A 20,391-nucleotide genomic window follows, 5' to 3' on the forward strand; every position below is an offset into this window, starting at 1 on the left:
ATTCTTCGAGCCCCTCTTTCATCACAAAATGTTCCATCAACATTGTACTGGCAGCCAACACAAGTACAAGACATAAAAACTGACATGATCTTTTAATGAGAAATACACGAAACTGAAAAAATTGTACAAATTGAAATAAAATAAAAAATTGCATTATTCTTATAGTTTCTGGTACTTTTTTTTTTCTTTACATAGAATTTTCCATTATTAACCATTATCTGTCTACTTCAGAGCAGGATCCATCTTTTGATAATCCATAATTACACAACTGACGATGTTTTGTATGTTTTCAGTGGTCAAGATGGGGTTTGGTTCATCTGTTAGGTGGTCCTTAGTGCCTCGAACAGTCTTCCTTCTGAACAGCCTAAACATGGCTGCATATGTTCATCTTTCAATCTACAGAGTCGAGCCTCCACACATAACCAGGGTCTATTCTCTGCACACTACTATAAACAAGCGCAATCAGTAATAAGAATTGGTGCCCTGTCCTGGCTGTTGATCTGAAAAATGGGAAAAGGGTTCATTATAAACACGGAACCTGAAAACGATAACTGCTGCAACACACTCGGGACATGTGAAGTACCGTAGTACTTTAAGTATTGTACTTACTTGAAAGTTGCTGTTGCAGCTGTCTGACTAGCGCCGCTGTCTGCTGCTGCTGCTGAGTCTGCTGCATTCCCTGTCGAGGGAACTAAAACAGAGATAAGAACATATTTATTACTGTGATTTTAAAGGTTTATGGTTAATGTACTACAACGTCTAGTATACTAATGGCTGCATGTTTGCTAGAGTGTGCAACTACTTCATGACACATCCATATGTGAACATGTCTTCATAATACTGACAGATAAAAAGACTGAACTACTGAACTAAGTTCCTACCACCTGCACAGGGACATACCAAGGGTTGCTGTGGGGGCAGCGGCTGCATGCCCAGGCCTTGGTTCTGTGCCTGACCTGGTGGAGGCCCTGCTGACACCTGCTGTTGTGGAACTTGCTGCTGAGGAGGAACCTGCTGAGGCTGGACCTGCTGCTGCTGCTGCTGCTGTTGCTGCTTGCTGTTGTTGTTGCTGTTGTTGAAAGAGATTAAGATAATGTCTCCTAACTTTTCAACCTGAATTTCTTGAACTCGTATATTAAAAGTGAATCTGTACTCTGTACAATACTTATCTGTATTGAAATTGTACTTATTCATTTATTCATTCATTCTTTTACGGTTTAAAACCTGTAGCTTTAGGGCTACATGATCAGAAAAGGCAGTAACCACAAATGGCATCTTTTTACTTTGCAAGTCAAAAACAGAATGATGATCAAGTAACATACTCTGATTGCTTGTTGTCTGAGGTACTGCTGCTGTTGCTGAGCTGCTTGTTGCTGCTGCTGCTGTTGCTGAGCTGCTTGTTGCTGCTGCTGTTGCTCTGCCAGCATCTGATTTGGCCTCATGCCTGGGTGGACGCCTTGGTTTCCCATGTGACTGAGACCATGCATGATGGGATTCTGTTGTAGGGGCTGGTGAGCAAACCTGAGGTTTACGGGACAGGAAGATCAAATATCAGGGCAGTGGTGACTGATATAAAATTCAGGACAATAATCTTGGAATGCAAACTTGAACACAGCACAGAGAAGAAAGGTCAACGTTTAAGTGCTAGTCAGCAGATTTCTTTACTGCACTTTACTGACCTCTGTGCGTTCTGCATGTTGTGTGCGTAGCCTGGAGCCTGCTGGTGAACATAACCACTGGGCCTCTGCTGCATTTGCCTAAGAGGATCCACCACAGCCGGGTTGGCTCCTGGATGGGTGCCCTGGAAGTTCTGGTTCCCATAGGAGGAAGAAACTATACCACCACCTTGGGATGGATGCTGCTGCATCCCCATGTGTGTTGCGTATGTGGTATAGCCCTGAGATATGTTCTGAACAGAGACAACGTGGATGATTAAAACAAAGACTAATAAAACGAACTGTTACTGACTGAGCACTGGTGCCCAAGACAGGATTAATCATGCAATAAACCTTTTTAAAAACTCTTTAGTATCAGAAGTAAAGGTTTCAGAAGACATACTGTCTATGAATAGGTGTCAAATGAGGTGACAAATGATAAAGAGAGTTACCTGAGATGCCTGCATTGGAGTGTATGGCTGGTTGGGTGTTTGTCTCATCATAGTCTGATTCTGTAAAATGAAGTGACAAGTCAGCAAACAGTATAAATTCAGTGAAATAAAAGGAATTCATTACAGAGTCAACAGTAACATTGTGGACTGACTCACCAGTCTGACCTGCAGCTGCTGACGCAGGATCTGACCCTGTGGCATGGTAGGCTGGGGTTTGTAACCCATTGGATATTGCTTTTCCAGTCCTATCATGCCAGGCATGCTTCCCTGCATATTGGGCATCATGCCTGGGTAGCTGGGTCGAGTGGGTATCATCTTGTTCATCTGTTGGTTGCGGGGAGGTTTGTATGGAGGTTCTAAACCTGGACCTCCTGTAGAAAAAACAAAATACATAAACCAGAGTCCCAGATGGTATTTAAGATCAGAAGAATGTTTTTCCAATATGTGCTGTTCTGACCTGGAGGTAGGGGCTGGTTCTGTGTGTACATGTAGTTTGGCTGGTTGTAGGGCAGCCTGCCATATGGGTGGTTCTGCATAAGCTCAGGTGGCATATTAGTCCCATAGCTCCCACCCCCTGCTGAACGGTTCACATAGTCCTGGGGAGACGAACAAGCAAAATGCATTCTTTTATAAATCTGATAGTAGTGACATAGTGACATCTGCCCAGGACACAAATACATCAAGAACAGCTTTCAGTAAAATCCTACTGCTCTAGATTGACTAAGCAGAGACTGAGGTGACTGACCTCTGTCTTGGTTGAGGGAGTTTTCTTCTTCTTGTTGGATTTCTTCTTGTTTGAGTCAGAAGGCACAGGGGGCACATTCTTCTCAGGTTTTACTGTCTCCATCATCTTCTTCTCTGGTTCCTGGGAGACAGGTGTCAGGGGTTCTTCCTCTTCAGGGGGCATGGGAAGTGGCTCCAGGTAATAGCTACGAGGTTTGGGCTTCAGGTGGGTGTGGTAGAGGAGGAAACGCTGCTGCTCCTCAAATTTAGTGACCTTGCGGTCCACACGCACTGTACCAAACCAGCCCCAGGAGAGAGGGGCGGAGTGTTTGAGACCCTCAAAGACGTCCCAGGGAGAAATCTTCTGCTTGGTTGAGACTTGAAGGCCCTGATGGAAGACACAGCAGTCTTATTTAACTCAACATGAGCACATGCAAACTACTGCAGGTTGGTTGCTAAAACAGCAGTTCCCATAGCTGAAGACATTCCCAGCAAAATCCTATTATAATAAACATTTATTTCTGCTGTCGGCCAATGAAGGAATCACAAATATTTAATCTAATTAAACAAACAGCTGCTTTGGTCTTTGTTGAATCTTCTTTTGACTTGAAGATATATGTTACTTCACAGACAGTCATCAATGAACACGAGCATGCGATAAAGCTCTTACCTCCTTTTCAAAGCCAGCTATCTTGTTACCCTTCGTGTCTATTAGCGAACCCTGAGGCTCACAGGTAATGACGTCGCGGGTTTGCTTGGGCAGGGGCAGAAGCTGACGAACCTTTTCCAAACTTTCTGACTGTCGATCTCCAAGCTCTTTCTGTGTAAAATAAAATAGATACATTGTGGTGAAGAGCAATTACACATAAAGACTAGCACTGAAGTAATCAGTCCATCAAGAGAGATGCTTTTTTTTAATATTTATTTTAAATGGCAAGTGGCAAACTTCTTTTGCATGCTATATGACCATGCACACATCATTTTGGTTAACTCTTGTGGTCTGTCACACACTAACATGGATGTAGGCATGAGAGATTCTATCTTTTGTGGATATATGTTGTATGACCTCATTCACATTTAGGTTTTCTTTCTTCGCTGGTCATTGTTTTCTTCTAAGAAACTTATCAGCATAGTCTAAATATAAGCACAAACCAGTCAGCCATCATGAAGAACACACATGATATCAATAATACAGCACATATAGTCACATAACAATACACACACTCAACAAACTAACACACAGTTACATATACAACACATCATATATATATATATAATATATATATATATATATATATATATATATATATATATATATATATATATATATATATATATATACACACACATACACACTCAAAAGAAGGCGTGCATCTTGACCCTGGTTACGATTGACAATGGTGTGCTATTCTTACCCTGAGCTTCTTGACCAGGTTCATATAAGCCCTCTTATTCTCCTCCATGCTGCCTTGAGAAATACTGGACATATCAGCAGCCAATGTGCCGTTAATCAGCACACTCAACATGTCCAACACTGTTGTGAAGAGTTCACTGTTGGAGAGAAACAAACATGAGTGTAAGGCAAAGCAAGTGACATAACTCTCACGGCAACAGAGTTAGAAAGAATTTGAGTGTCTAATGAGGGAATAATGTGTGGACTGGACTTCGAGGAGGGGTGTTCTATTTATTAACACTCACTTGTTGGACTGCATGTCCACAGTGCCACTGCTGATGATGTCGAGGAGTAGTACTGCCCACTCGGTGGTCTGCTGGGTGCTGCGCTGCACCGTGTCAAACATGCCACCCACCTTGTCAGTGAAGAAAAAAAATGTTTTTAAATTGAATCCCAAAATTTGATTTAAAATAGTATTCATTAATTAGTTTTATCCAGTGATTAAATTTTCCATGATTTCTGGTCCTGTGCAACAAGCTCTGCAGGGTTTATCAAGTCAAATTTACTTTTAAAGAGCAAATGAATAACACACAGGATGAATTTAAAATACCCAATTCATGATCAAACTGACCAGTAGGAATGATATTGTTTATTACTGCATCACATTTTTTTCAGTAACACCCAGAATTAATTTAATTTAATTATTCTGCAACTTCCTCCTGATAATAATAATAAAATTAACACAACCACTAAAATCTGATGGTGGTAAAAAAAAAAAAAAAGTATGCATCTGCCTGCATACACAACCAACCCGCAAAATATTGCACCTTACATTACCTTCCATGGCTGGCAAGAAAAAATATTTAAGACATTAAGACTAAGGCCTTTTTAACAAAACTAAATTCTGCTCGTCTTGTTATTTTTTTTAAAACCTACCACACCGGTAGTGCTGGTTGCTAGAGATAAAAATCTACAGCTCAAACGTCAACACGTAGAGGTACAAAAATAATTATAGATGCCCGAGTTCTTACAAGATTCAGACGTAGTTTCAGAGCCTCATGCATCATTTGCTTTGCCTTGCAGTCATCCTGGTACTGGTCTTCTCTCCAGTTGGTAACAATCTGCTGCACTTGGCTGTAGAGAGAAGTGAGGAGGCCTTCCCTCTGTTCATCCTGTCCCTTCAAGCAGGTCAGCACCAAAGACAGGAATGGCTGCTGGCTCAGCAGTGACATACTGAGGACGAACAGAAAAGAAACATGTTCTTTGCATTTTAATATACTATGTGGCTGGCGAATTTTCTTTTTACCTTGCATAGCCTGATAAAGTGAGACAAAATTAAACTGTCTATGCTGCCATACAGCTTGGAGGATGGCAATTTAAATTTAGCCAGAACAAATTAAATCGAATATTTTCTAGTAATAAATAATTATGAGTTTGCCACTTACCTTTTCTGTTTCTGTCTGTCCCTCTCTTTACGTGATGAAGAACCCACATGCTGTCCTTTCTCCAACTCCTCACCTGCTGCCTTCAGTACATGACCCTGAACTGAAGTGGGCAGCTTGGCTATCAATGGAGCCACCAGCCAAACACCTGACCGTTCGGAGGAACTGCACATCACAGCGTAAACACATTTATTAGACTTAAGCATCACGGAATTCAAACAAACAAAAAAGAGGCATATAAAGGCTGTAAGATTTGTTTTTAAGGACACACCTTAGAATAGGTTTCATCTTGCTTGTGATGTTGTTGTTGTTGGATGCTGAGCCACCTTGAACTGCTGCTCCATTCCCTGAGGGGTTACTGGAGTTCATCTCAGCTGATTTCTGAAACACCTCAATAGTGGCCTTGGCTATGTTCTCCAAGAGTGAGTAGAGCTCCTGTTAAAAAATAAATCAGGAGTGTTCTGATTTCATATAATAAAAACTGCACATTCATACTTCTTTTGGATGCATTTTTCACAGTAACTTACGTTGTTTGTGCTCTGTTTGATCATCAGCTGCAGCTCCAGGGACGACTGCCTCATAGTCCATTGGTCCATGTTCTGGGAAAGAGAATCATCATCACTGTTAGTCATATACATATTTACTTTTCCCTTGTCAAAAACCAGCGGTGAACATTAACAATGCAGCTCCCCAATCCTTGATTCAACCAGAAGAGGGCAGTAATACCCCACAGTTCTCATTTAGGAAGACAACTTGCTGTCATATCTGATTACGATCAGGAGAGGGTGAAGATTACCCAGTTCAAACAGCCATGTTTTATGTGCTTGCACAAATAGAAAGAGAAATGCTAATTCTATTTTTCTGTGTGTTTTGAACCTGTAGGATGCGTTTGATGCGCTGCCTCTGAGGGTTGTCACCATCATCACTGTCCAACTGACGGTGAGGATAGCAAATGAGCTGCAGTAGTCTTTGTGCCTGAATGTTCACCAGCACAGGGTCCTGGAGGGCACTGCTGTCCTCAGACAGGGACTTCAGGCAGCGCTCTCCAACCCATTCCTGCAAGACGGAACAGAAGGGGAACGCAGAGGAAAAGAGGTGTAACATACAGTATTGATTTAAGGAGCAACACTAGTTGGTAGCAGAGCTTAAGGAATGGTATCAAGTAAACATGACTCATGCAAAACATGTTTAGCCAAAGTTGATTGAGTGGTAATGAAAACAGAGCAAAGGGTCATTTCTTAGGGACAGATCTGCATTTCATGTCAGAGCTTAGCTGGGTTAAAATAAATGTGTGTCTAGAGAACATCCAGCCCTCTGAGCTGCTGCCAGCTAGCTCTCTCTCTCGCTCTCGTTCTCTCTCTGGCCTGCATATGTATGTGGCATAAGCGACATCTGCTGCTGAACAAGTAAGTAAAAGTGGAGTGTTCCTGTCAGCATTTCTGAGAAGTCATAACCCTGACGCAGAGGATCCTGGTCAATAGAAAACTACTTGTTTCAGACACACTAAGTAGGTATCTCAGTACGTTCATGTTCATATTTAGAATTTCACCTCAACTAGAAGAAATGTGGTACTGGTTTCCATTTCACTTCAATTCCTCACCTGTTGGCAGATCGTCTTCAGAACATACTTTGCATAAACATCCAAGCTGGCTGTTTCTATAGAGACATTTCGCCCCTCCGATATGTCATCGAGGCCTGCGGGGTGCGACAGTCCTGAGCCTCTTAGCTCAGCATCGCCTGAAAACATGAAGAGACAAGTAAAATCTCTAAGTTAGTCATTTCTGAGACCACATTTTAGAGTTTATGAGCTAAAACCTAATGATACAGCAGCACTGCAAAGATTCTTACCCAGCATAAAGACTGCTTTGAGGACAGCAAATACTGCTCCAACAACTATGCTGTTCTGAGAAGCAGCAAGAAGGTGGCGATCGCAAGACGATCGGATACCAACTGAGGATTTATCTGAAAAGTCATAATATTATAAGGCAAAAGCCACAATTTTCACTTTAGTAAAAACGATGAAAAAATTATTTTAGAGGTGTTTACTACCTGACTTTACACCGTCTTGGGGGACAGGGTTGCGCTGTGGGGTCTTGAAAAGGTGTAAGAGAATCCTGCAGGTGAGTCTGGCTCCCGGCTCAGAGTCTTGCTCACTGCAGGCTGAATCGTGCGGACACATACACATTGATGAGAGTTTCCCCATGAAATATCGACGCCTACATAAATTACCACATCAAAGTCACACATCTAAATTTAAACCTTGTCCTAGATAGACTTCTCATTAGAAGGGATGACGGGGAATTTTCATAGAGGGAGTGGGAACAAAGCATTTACCACAAGTGAGAACTGTTGGCATTTTGCATGTGTAGTAGAGTAAAATGAGCCAAACCAAACCAAACAGCATAGCTGAATGAGGCTTTGTGTTTGAGCTAAGGAAAAAAAACTGTTGGGAGAGAGAGGCACTTCTCACACACCACAAAGCACACCATGGCTTTATGGGCCCAGATCAAATATTCTACATTTACTCTGCACTCTGATAAAAGTAATGCATTATATGAAGCTTAGTATGAGTTAGATTATAAATTGATTTTTGAAAGGGAAGATGGCACAGAGAACTCCAGTAAAGCTCCATGACAGAGCTGAAATAAGGAACAAATAGTTAACAGTTACAGCTAAATTTAACACCTGCACATTACATGTTGCAGTCGAGACTGGGAAAAGTTGTTAACCAGCAGACAAGTCTAAATAGAAAGTGATGGATAAATGATTGATAGCTAAAGCCAACAGATAAGTGTACGAAAGAGGTAACTTAAGGCAGTAGATAAATGGTTCGAAACAGAGTGCAGAGTGTAATAAATAATTAGCTAAAGTAAATAACAGTAACACATAAACAACAAGAGAGTTATCTTGAACTGACTTCTAGTATATTAGACAAAAACAGTAGCATTTAAAAGATTTTATTATTTGTGTCTGTATAACAGGATTATATAGGATAATAATCCTTACCTGCATTGAGGAGGGAAGGAATGGCCACACACCGAACCAGATCTTCTAGGAGCAGGCACTGTCTAGCAATTAGAATGGCTACAAAGGTTGCCAGGGAATCGTGGAAGGATAAATCGCTAACCTGAAGGACACAAGTAGAGATAAACCATTATTATTTCTGTGTAAGAAGAAAAGACTAAACACATATGAGATGTGAGATTAAATATTATAACAGCAGCTGTTTCAAAAACAAGCATAATGTCGAGAGAACAGATAAAAATGAATCAACTAAAACTTACATCTACGTTACACAGCAAATCATTGAAGCCACAATTGCCGTTGTTAGAGGAGCAGCATAGCGCCTTGAGGATGCCAAGCCACTCGGCACTCAGTGAACGACAGTAGGCTGTCAGCTCTGCACACAGGATCCCAATATCGTTCACCCTGAAAGCACATTATTTGATATGAAACAGTCCAACAAAGACTACAGAGCTGAGCCTTTCACTATGATCTTAACAAGAGCAACAAACCTTTCGGGATCCCGGTGGTCCACACACACATCCATGAGCACATTACACACAAAGCTGTAGCGATTAGCAGGGCTGTCGTTGAGAATCTTGCCCACCATGGAGTGGTTGAAGTTGTGGGCTGAGGGGTTGGCGATAGCCTCCATCATGAACACAGGATCCCAAAGCATGTTGGAGTCTGACGGGTCAATGTTGCAGTAGATGGAGTTTTTCACTTTGGAGCAGAACTCACTGAGAGAGGAGACAAAAACAAGGAACAGAATAAAGGGTTGTGTTGTTACTAATAACTAAAAAGAAATGACTATAAATTGCATAAATGAAACAAGGGCAATAACAGTATTTAGTGATAGTCAATTAACTAACTGTATGTAAATAACAGAAGATCATATTCTACCTGAAGATTTCCCCAAACTTGTTCTTCAGGTGACTGCAGGAAGTGTAGAGGTCATACAGGTAGGCCAAGATGCAGCGCTCAGCAGAGGAGCAGTCTGCCGGGTTCACACCTGACTTCACCACGATACGCAACCTGTGAATACATTGATCCAATGATCACACCTGAAGTCTACATCTCTCTTAACTCACTTACATAATACATAGTCTAATATTTTAGAAAAGGTTTTGTAACACGAAATACATTTACTTGTTTCTAGCAGAGTTAGGTAAGAGCATTTCTACTAAGTATGAAGGCACAACCAGCAGTTGCCCAAGTTAACTTAACAGTCGCCAGATTAAACTTTTAAGCTCACTAATTAATGTGCTCTGTTTACTATATGTTTAATACATATAAAACACTTTGTCATTTTATGCGCAAGATAATTAGTTGTTCAGGGCCAGTAACACCCAAACAAAACACACAATCCCTATAAAACTACAAATTCATGTTTTTACTTAACAGTGTTTGTACAAACGAGTTGTATAAGGAGGCTTCAATAAAAGAAACCTTTACTTGTTACCTTTAATTTAATTTATTTTAATTAAAGGTTTTATATGAGCTATCCTTATCTTTTAACAGTCAAGGCATTTCACTAATAATTAATTACTTTAAACAAGTGCAACAGCAGAATCAGCTTAAATTCTTTAAGTATTAGCATCACAAACAACCTGAGTATCTGGAACTAAGTGCCCTGTCAGCACTCCTGTGACAATAAAAGCTCTCATTAAAAACAGCAGTAAGATTCTTTACATCGCTGTTGCAACCACAAACATCCTTTTTATTACTTTCATTACACGTTTAACTGATGTCCTAACCTTGCAAACATCCCTTTAAAGGCAGAATCCCATCTCCATTATGGTTAATTTAACAGTAAAAACTACAAAACCATACAGTCTAGTCTTTAAGATCGGAATATATCCTGTTGTTTGACATACCCATCAAAAACTTGCGCTGTCTGCTCAGGATTGAGAATGAGGCAGGAGTGGTACCTCCTCAGCACAGCGACAATACACAAACACAAGCTGGTGGTGTAGCTGCCAACCAGGCTGGACGACTTCAGCAGCAGCTCGGCTTCCACCAGGCTCAGCTCATTCAGAAGCTACAAAACACACACAGTCGATTGTTGATGAATAACAGGAGACACATTAGGATGGAAATGGTAATAATGGTGAAATTATCCATACCTGAATAGCAAAGTCTATGAGGCCACTAATGTTGAGCGAGTATTCCATGAGGTCAAAGATGAACTGAATATGCTGGACGAGAGGCAGGTGATAAGACATCCCTAAGGCAAAGCTGGTGATCTGTTCCAGCACATTTCTGGACACCTGCACACAAACAAAAGGTATCGGAAATCATTAACATGCAAAAAAATAAAAAAAACCCCACAACATTTCCTGTCTTGGCTCTGAGTCTGAGCTGTAACACAATATGCAGCCATTCAGCAGCGCTGCAGCAGAGACAGTGTACATTTAAAACGAGAACATTCAAACCATGCCAAAATTCAACACACTACAGTTGTGTTGTTTGAGGGAGATTGAGGTCATTCAGGCAAAGTGGATGAATGGAGGCAAAAATGACAAAAGAGAAAATTAACCACTGAAATTCTGTCTTGCCTCCGTAAAGCTGGGGATAAATACATATGTGCTGTTACTAAAGAAAACCAAATGAAACTAATTCAACAAGGATGATCCACACCACCTGTACATCTGTCAATCACATACAAAACTATAGAAAAGCAGACATTTTGATTACACTAGTGTTGACTAGGTGTAGGCGGAAACAGCCAGCCAGGCTGGTGCCAAATAAATACATGGTTTAGCAAAGCGGTATTGATCTTCTCATTTAACTGTCAGTGAGAAAGCAGACAAGCATTTTTCCAAAAGGTCATTTCTTTTACACAAAGATAGATACAAACACAACCATAATAATACTGGAAGGTTGCTTGTACAGATGAAATGATGTGAAAAAACAAGACAGATTCCTGAACATTATCCAACAGCTTTTGAGCAGTATGTGGATTATTATCCACATATTGTATGTGTTTTATATTTTTTTATCTCTATGCCATTTACTGTACAGAATTAATAATCAACTGCATTCTCCATTACAACCCTTACAATTTAAAATTTAAATTATGTTCTGCTGAGTTACAGACTACCAAGTGCATTAACCATTCAAATTTTATTCAGACATGTCACAGGGGAAATCAAATTACTTTCAAATTACATTTACATTCAAATTAGACCTTGGGAGGTCTTTTATTTTCAGCTGCTTAAGTATTTGCATTAATAAACTCTAAGGCTAGTCCCTAAACAATTATCAGATTCCCGCACACTGGAGGACATGAAAGAATGAGGTTCTGACCTGGGAGGTGACCTGGTGCTGGTCAAAGTGGGAGAGGTGCTGGAATTTGGAGAAGATATCTTCTGCAGTGGGAAAGGCCTCCGGCTTACTCCTCTTCCTCTTTTGTCCTTCCTCCCCTCCTGTGTATGAAGGAAATGTTATAACTGGTCAGCTGTTTTCTTTGAGGTCTTCCAAACAGGCCAGCTGTGAAATCAAGTTAAGCCAATGATCTGTTATCTGATTTCCAGCCTCCGTCGACTTCAGTCTTCAATGCAAAAAGCCACTGCTATAAAAGGCATGTAAAGAAATGGAAAATTCATTTAGGAGAAACACAACTGTGAGCTGAAGGTCATCATGAGCTCGCAGGACTGTGCTGAGGTGACACAAAACACTCCAATCAATGCAATTATAACTCTAAAACCTTAAATCGCCTTAAAAATGTCACATGTATCGGAGATAAAGTGGCTGTGAACAGATGAGAGCTATTAGCATAGAAATTGGGTGGAAAAGAAGATTGAGTGATGCAACCCTCTGGGGTTGATAAAGAATGAAAAAAGCTTGTTCTTTTAAGAAGGGCAAGAGGAAGGGAATGCAAATATGAAGTGTTTAAAAAAGACAGAGAGGTATTGGGAGGATAACAGCTGCAAAGGCCACAGTGGGAAAGCAGACAGTCAGTCTGCATTTGAGGAATGTTACAAATACATGCATGATAAAGCTCTCGCTTTCCATATCGCCATCTGGCAAAACATTATATTTCATATGATGTACGGTACATGGATTATTCTAAGGGGAGGTGCAGGAACAAATTCTGTCAATAAATTGGGAGATAAGGTTTTATTTCACGACTTCATTCCCATCTTTAAACAAGAAAAGTAGGTAAAATAAAACTCAATCGTAATCTTAGATGCCAGAAACACTACACATCCAGAGCTAAGGTAATATCACTGTAGGACATTCAGCTATCATTCAAAGGCTGATAAAACTGACGAGCACAGTTACCTGTTTCTGCTGTGCTTTTGCGGTTGAGCACCTTCAAGATGTCTTTGGTAATTTTCTTGATGGTGTGTCGCGCCTCATCTCTCAGTTTGCCTACACCGTATAGGACCACCAACCGCTGGTTGCACTCGTGGCTGGCGCTCTCCTCCTAAAGAGAGGAACAAAAAGACCCTCAGATCTGGTTGTATTTGAGAAGCAAGTCAGTTTTTTGCCAAACGTACAGGATACATACGTTTGATAAATAATTTAAGAAGTTTAACTTCATCTGTTAATTATAAAAATCAACATTTTATCTAATCATTTCAGAAACTCCAAATCTAAATGAACTGCAATAGCTGACATTCAGCCACCATTAAGAAACGTGGCACTATTGAAGGAAAAAAAAACTGTAAACATAGGTCTACATTAATAATATTTGCTTTACCCAATATGGCTTGATTATACAAAAATGCTATTGAATATGTGCATATTTGCCATTTCTCTATGCAATACTACAGTCCGTTAATTAAAATGGTCCAGTGCCCAGTTATGATTTAAAAGCCCTGCTCTTTCACTCCCACACATTCGACCTATTGCTGCTGTTGAACAGTCAATTTTACAGCGTTAAACTGTTGCTGTCATTAGAAAAGTGTATCGACAGAGCATTTCTGCAGCTGCTGGCTGACAGGTTCCAATTTGTTCTTTATTACATCCAATCATACTGTATGTTTAATATATCAGGAGCGAAGCTGCAGTAAACCTCCAGTCAAATATTAAAAAAAAAAAAAAAAAGAATCTGAAACACATGAGATGTGGAATCTAAAAACTAATCTGTAACAGTCCAGAAGTGTAATATGATGGAATTTCCTTTAAATACCAAACAGCGAGCATTCTTACCTGAGGAATAGGGAAGTGAGTGGCATACTGAATGTGGCGGGGTTGCTCATACAGTTGGGGGAAGGCAGGGTCCATACCCTTGTCTTTACAGCCAGCTTTGCTGTCCTGCTCTGGAACAGGCTTCTCGGGTGAGGGAGTACCCTTGGACTCACAGTGCATTGGGGGAGAGAACATCTGCGAGGCAAAAGGAGGCTGAAGTTACTTCACGACAAGACAAGAGAAATGCGAACACTATAAGACAAACTGCGTTTACCTCATCAAAGTTAGCACTGGAGTTGTGATCGATTTCCATTGACTCCGACAGGCCAGTGTCCTGTTGAACAAAGAATAACCTCACGTTACCCTTTTACACCACTGCATAAATGACTCATCACACTCCACAACAGATGCCTCCAACATGCCTCCATCTTGACACTGCTGCCTGCGTCCTGCTCTTTGCGTTCTGATTCATCGGAGGGCTCATCGCTGGGGGAGCGCGGGCGCGGCAGGTGGGAGTCAGAAGCCAGGTCACCACGGGAAATTAGTGTGCAGATGTAGATGTTGTGGGAAAAGACGTCATGACGGATGAGCTCACAGAAGAGCAGGACAAGGTTGGAGAACTCCACTCGTTCACTTTCATTCCCAGGCTCCGCTGCAGAGGGGCAAACAGGATTTAAATAATTTAATACCAGGTTTCCGTTTTCCAAATCCTTTATAATAAATATGCACAGCAAAGGGTAGTAGAGGTACTACGTAAGTGAGGCAAAGACAAAAAAATCTTAAAAGTTCTTTCAATATTAGACTGAGATCAAGTTTGACACACAGAATCACAGCCACAGGATACGAAGACGTGAAAGACTTACTCAGTGTGGGGGCCTGGGTATCGAGGAACTGCAGCAGCACATCCTGAAAAACTGGTAGTGTGGCAGCTGAGAGGGAGCCAGATGATACAGAGCCCTTCTCATCCACCACCTCTGACTCACCACACCTCTGCAAAGAAACACACAGCAGACACACACACACACACACACACACACAGAAAACACTCAGCAAACAGTCTTTGAGTGGAAATGTAGAAAAACTATTTACAAACTTACCCCTTATTTGACTAGTTGACTTGGCTCTACAGATGCCACAAAACATAATTATACAGTAGGACTATTTGTGTTTGTTTATACAGTTTATACTGCTTTGTAGAGCAAATGAAATGTAATGAGGTTGATTACTACTAAAACAATGGAAAACATTAGTTTGGGTCTTGAAAAACAATAGAAAAAAATGTAGAACACGTCAGCTGCAGGTTTGTGTGTATTACCTCTGCTTCTATTTCAGCCTGTCTCTTTTCCAGCAGCTTGGCCACCACCATGGCCCTATGCCTACCAGAACGCTTACAGCACACTGCCCATTCACAAAGCAAGGTCACCACTGCATCATCATCTGGTGACATCTGGACAGAAACATGCAGAAAGAGACAATGCAGCCAAAAATAGGCTCACTTGGTGCCACATTTTATAATCTGACGATCAGTAATCACGTGCTGTCAGCACAGCACAGATGCTACTATCAAAATTATGCTGGCAGAATATTTAATTCAGAAACTTGGCACTGTAATATCTACTCTAAATGCTCTATGCATTACAAAATCAATCCTTACCTCATGGCCATCTTTACTCTGGCCTGAACCAAAGATTCGGTTGTACAGTGAATCCAGGGAGTTGTTAAAGTCAGACTTCTCAAAGCTGTGGTTGTCTAAAACCTCCAGGGTGTGGAGTACCCTCCCGATGGTGAACCCTGGCAACAGATTATAGAAATCATCTCAATGCTGCACAAACCTGTACTTGTGAGCAGTGAACAGGTGTCTGCAGAGATAAAGGAGCATTTTTCTTACCTGCTGTCGTCTCCTGGCACTTATCAAATGACCACCTGAACTCCACCGCCTGACCTCGCTCCTTAATTTGTTCCTCGATTTCTCTCAACTTTGCACGGACCTGTGATGAAAGAAGTGTTCAGACAACACTGTCCCTTTTTTCCCCCCCTCTCACTTTATTGGTCTGTGTTATTTTACTTGTATTGGTTATTTCTACAGAACATACACACATTTACAAGATGAAAGACAGACAGAAAAATAAGATTACTACATCAATACTGATGGAGGTACCTGCTGTGTAAAGGCAGTATTGCCTCCTGGCATTGGCAAGCTGGAAGGTGCGATGGGAAGAAGGTCCAGCGGGGAACCTGTCTTGTTTCTGCTGTCTGTTAGGGAGTAATGCCACACCAGAGCACTGGGACAACACAACACTATGCTCTGATGTGACAATAACAAGACGCAAATTATAAAGGGAAGAAAAGTCAGATTAGTACAAGAGATGCTTTAAATCACTATGAAATATCAAACTAAGAATAAAAAAAGTTTCAACCAAAATGAGAATATAGTACCTGTAACATGCAGCTGAGACCAAACACCAAAGGCCTGTGCTGAGGGCATATGTAGAAATCTGTGAAGGGTGTCGGAGGCTGGTTCCCTCCTGCTGGCTGTGAAGTGGGAGTAGGAGGCAGGGCGTTGCCTTGCTGTGTCAAGATGCCATGGGCTGGATGCCCTCCTGTGCTGGGGCCCAGGCTCCCATCACTCAGCATCAGGTTGAGGCGCCGTGTGCAGAAGTAAGCCAGTCTTCGTGACAAGTAAGCTGACTGTACAAATTCACCTGAGTACTGCAGAACGAAGGAGAGATGTGCAGCATTACCAACAGCACTAAGTATCTACTAAGCTTACTCAGATTTGTTATTAGCAACCAAATGAGAAGCTGTGGGCTCCAGGGGCAACTGACAGTAAAGGTCAACACCAATAAAGTGCTGCGATGATGAAGACACACAACTGGTTCCTGACAAAGTGTTGACAGTTGTATAAACCTGTCATAACACTAAGCAGCTAGGACTTGTAACTGCTTACAGCTGAATTATAACAGGACTGCATGATTCCCCAAATGTAAACCATACGTCCATGAATAATAATATGAGACCAAACAGATGCTGAAATATAAATAAATGGAAAGAAGAGAATACCTGTAGTAAAAGCGAGAGAAGAAGTCTGAGAAGCTCATCTTCACCAGGTCGGACCTTCTCAAAACACTCCAGCACCCATGTCAGGAACTCATGTCTGTCGAGCATCCCGTCCTGAACACAAAAGCCAGAAAAATGCATCTTAATATCAAGAAGACGAAAGAAGTAACTATAGCTTAATGGGAAGGACTAGAATGTATTCATCCAGGATTCACTGATTCATTGCAGTGATTACTAATTGTTTAACCGATTTACTCTCACTGAATGTAATGTGGCAGGCAGCATTTACTCCAGCAGGAAGCATGCCACAGCTATCAAGACAGTAGTACATCTGCCTAACACTAAATGTCATTTAAATAAAACAATACAAATTATATTTTTTCATCTGATTAGACCGCTTATACCTCATATCCACAATTTGGCCCCAAGTTGTGATGCAGATTTACAGTCACAAAGTCACAAATTAAAAAGGGATGAGGTCAGTCTGTTATATATTAAAGCCTGCAGCATCCTGCTTTGTATTCAACAAGATATATCAGGAGAAAAGAAAGCAGAGTAATAAGTTGGGAAACATATTTCACTGACACAGAACATCTACAGTTTAATTAAATAATGCTGTGGTCATTGTGCAATGCAACTAATCATAGCAGCAACTAATGAAACTACTAAAGAGCCACTGCAGCATCGCTGTGTTACTGAGAAAAATGTTGCTATTACAGTATCGTACTGAACTGTTTAAACCCTAACAATGCGCAAAAGTAGACATTAGAGACTGAACTGACCTGAAACATGAACATGGCCAGCTTCTCATTGTACTCCCACTGCTTCATGGCCGTCTCCACATCCGCAGGAGTGGCTGGTGGAGGTGAGCTACAGCCCTGATTGGGAAACTGTCTGTAAAACTCTGCCACCTTCTGAAGCTGCTCCCATAGGTACTTAGTAATAATTTGGGTCCATTCTGCACACACACACACAAATGCAATTTAAGCCACAGAAAAATCTAATAAAAGGCAGAACTAAAATGCACTAAATGTACAATTAACAATACTGTAAAACAAGTCTGTTGATTACCATGAACTGCCTTACCTATACAAGGATCAATCACATGCCTCTTCTTGACTTTAGTTTCTGTGATAGCTGCATGATACGCACAGGTCATCTTAATCATCCATGCTGAACGCATGACAGGGACTGAGTACTTAGCCAAGTATCCAAAGACCTCCTCCTTTTTGCTAAAAATTGGAACCTGTTACAAGATAATTTTATATTAGTGAGTAAGAGACGACACACACAGCACCACAAAAAAACTCTACCAAGAAAAAAAAACAAAAGAGTAACTTATTAGACTTGTTGATTAATGTTTTTCATTTGTGTTTGTACTAAGATAAAACAGCAGGTGTATGAAATTAAAAGAAAAACAAAAAACATTCTCTGGAGACTGATGTGCAAAGAAATAACACTAATTAAGTTGCCAAGCCAAGCACAGCACATAAAGGAGAGGACAATGTGGTTAAATGGTGGAAAATAGAGTAGATAAGAACATAGTCAGTTACCATTTAAACCAAAATGAAGTAAATATAATTAACCTTACCTTTTTGGCAAGCTGTGTGAGCGGTTTAGTCCCAGCTAAATCTGTGAACCAATTATTTATGGAGCTCTGTGACCTTGCTGTGACGAGCCAGAAATTATCCTTCTGGTTGACTTGTGGTTTACGCTTCCCTGTGTCTGGAAAGGTGTTATAACGCAGCTTTTCTGCAATGATGCTGCTGAAGTTTGAACTGATCTGTAAATCATTGGGAGAAATGCGTTAGATAGCCGCATGAATCACTCAACGATTCAACAAGTAGCCTTCAGGGATTGATGTGCCAGGCTCATTACCTTTGAAGGGTTGAAGTTGACATTTTTGGCACTGCCATGTTCATCACCAGACACAGCGGGTTGGTTATTGAATCCTTGCTTCACATTCAGTGCAGTCAACTCATCCTGAAACAAACACACATTTCAGTGCATATGGATAAAAAATTCAACACACACTACTAATCCTAATCTGATAACTAATATATCTCTAATAAATAAATATTTATTTATATTTCAGATCAGCCTGAAAATCTGAATATCAGCACAAAGCAGGAAATTCCACAGCTTAAAAAAATAATAAAATAAAAAAAAAACAAATATAAGCCAACTGACAGAATGCTGCAGTGGTAAAGCAATTAATTTTACAACGATATTAAGACATTTTCAAAGGTTAATAATAGACCTGGAGACAAGAGCACTTCTAGCTACTAGGCCAAACTCTTGTGTTCACACCAAGCACGATTAGTTGGGCTTAAATAGCTGCTTATGGATCCAGCAGGTTAGCTGTGCAGGTTCAGCTAGTGTTAACTCGTTATTCCAAAACATCAAGCTAACAAACAATTAACAGTCACGCACACTCCAAAAAATAAAAAATAAATAAGCAAACGCATATTGTTTTCAATCCCAAAGCTAACTTCTGGCTGCAGTTAGTATTAAATTGAGTAGCACCCGTCAAGCCGTGAGCTAGCTCCAGCACCGCTGCTATTTAACCAACCAGTTGTTTTCCAACTAAGCTGGCGAGCTAGCTAACAGACTGACAAGCAACACTGGCTGCTGCTCATTGTTGTTGCTAGGCCCCAGTCGTCTGGAGGGCTTCCTAAACAGGCTAGCTAGTGTTAGCTCGCACTGCTCCTCGGCTGTAAAATGTCCCCCTAAAATCGTTATTCCTGGACTTCTTAGGGTGCACATCGTAAAATCTGACCTCTTTTTGTTTCGGATCTTGAGGATAAACGTCCGGAGGGCCGAGCCGGGGCCGCTTTAATGGCCTGTGTTCGTAACTTAAGATCCCGAAAGCAGCCATCATCCAGCGGCATCACAGCCTGGGTTTCCTCCTCCCCAGCAGCCGGAGCCCAGCTACAAGAGCCAGCCACACTTCCGGGACGGCTCCTGCCCCGAACTTCAGAATAAGAGTCGTGAGGCACAATAAAAAGGGTGGAAGGTTTTTTTTAGGTGCAGCTGCTGTTCAGTTTAGATTGAACACAAACGGTAACAAAACACAGCACCAGAAATGTATGTGTGTAATAAATCCTGTTTTTTTTCTCCACAAAGGGATGGGAAGGACCTGTTGTTCCCAGGTTTCCCTCCCCGTGCTTGTGTGTGTTGACCACCTGCCACCAAAATAACAGCTTTATTTTATTATAAAAAACAATGACAATATGTTTAACAAAACCTGTTAAACAAGACAACAAATTATATCCATTAAACTATAGCCACCGGTGCACAGACACTCTAATGATAATAGATTTATCTATACTATTTCTCTGCGGAATGAATAGTTAGTAGTACTAGTTAAAGCAAAAATTTAAATACTGTGAGTATTACACACTGGTATTGGCACTTTGACTTAATTGCCACACTAATAATAATTAATACTTATTTTACTACTGATATACACATGTACAAATTACACATGGTGTATTTTTTTTACAAAGAAAGTGCAGAAACATTTG

General features: G+C 40.9%; 1 protein-coding gene across 2 annotated transcripts; it reads right to left on the reverse strand.

Moving 5' to 3' along the window:
- Positions 1-73: 73 nt before the first annotated feature.
- med12 (mediator complex subunit 12) lies at positions 74-19,783 on the reverse strand. 2 transcript variants are annotated; one of them, XM_026357338.1, is made up of 43 exons: positions 19,644-19,783; positions 18,743-18,847; positions 18,456-18,647; positions 17,951-18,110; positions 17,647-17,822; positions 16,868-16,978; positions 16,244-16,516; positions 15,966-16,112; positions 15,696-15,795; positions 15,462-15,598; positions 15,123-15,254; positions 14,671-14,797; positions 14,230-14,459; positions 14,082-14,141; positions 13,829-14,002; positions 12,956-13,100; positions 11,978-12,096; positions 10,795-10,938; positions 10,546-10,709; positions 9,572-9,703; positions 9,181-9,408; positions 8,950-9,094; positions 8,672-8,792; positions 7,715-7,825; positions 7,514-7,627; positions 7,266-7,402; positions 6,542-6,721; positions 6,193-6,264; positions 5,937-6,100; positions 5,669-5,830; positions 5,255-5,456; positions 4,529-4,638; positions 4,246-4,381; positions 3,501-3,650; positions 2,853-3,218; positions 2,565-2,703; positions 2,264-2,478; positions 2,108-2,167; positions 1,680-1,909; positions 1,329-1,521; positions 901-1,095; positions 610-691; positions 74-500 (listed from the first exon to the last, which is right to left on the reverse strand). In XM_026357338.1, exons 1-43 carry the CDS (start codon positions 19,743-19,745, stop codon positions 463-465), a joined length of 6,480 nt encoding a protein of 2,159 aa, XP_026213123.1. In that variant the 5' UTR covers positions 19,746-19,783; the 3' UTR covers positions 74-462. The 2 variants fall into 2 exon arrangements, with proteins under 2 accessions (XP_026213123.1, XP_026213122.1); XM_026357337.1 differs by having other exon boundaries at positions 901-1,069; positions 1,323-1,521.
- Positions 19,784-20,391: the final 608 nt, after the last annotated feature.

The sequence above is a fragment of the Anabas testudineus genome, chromosome 10 (genome assembly GCF_900324465.2).
Source record: "Anabas testudineus chromosome 10, fAnaTes1.2, whole genome shotgun sequence".
In the NCBI taxonomy this organism is placed as follows: Eukaryota; Metazoa; Chordata; class Actinopteri; order Anabantiformes; family Anabantidae; genus Anabas; species Anabas testudineus.

Excerpts from the sequence above, each read along its gene's own strand:
- med12 (XM_026357337.1), bottom strand. The coding sequence starts at position 19,745 with ATGATGGCTGCTTTCGGGATCTTAAGTTACGAACACAGGCCATTAAAG. Across the intron at positions 16,113-16,243 it reads GTCTCAGCTGCATGTTACAG|AGCATAGTGTTGTGTTGTCC; the intron begins GTACTATATTCT and ends TTGTCACATCAG. Across the intron at positions 15,796-15,965 it reads ATACTGCCTTTACACAGCAG|GTCCGTGCAAAGTTGAGAGA; the intron begins GTACCTCCATCA and ends CTTTCATCACAG.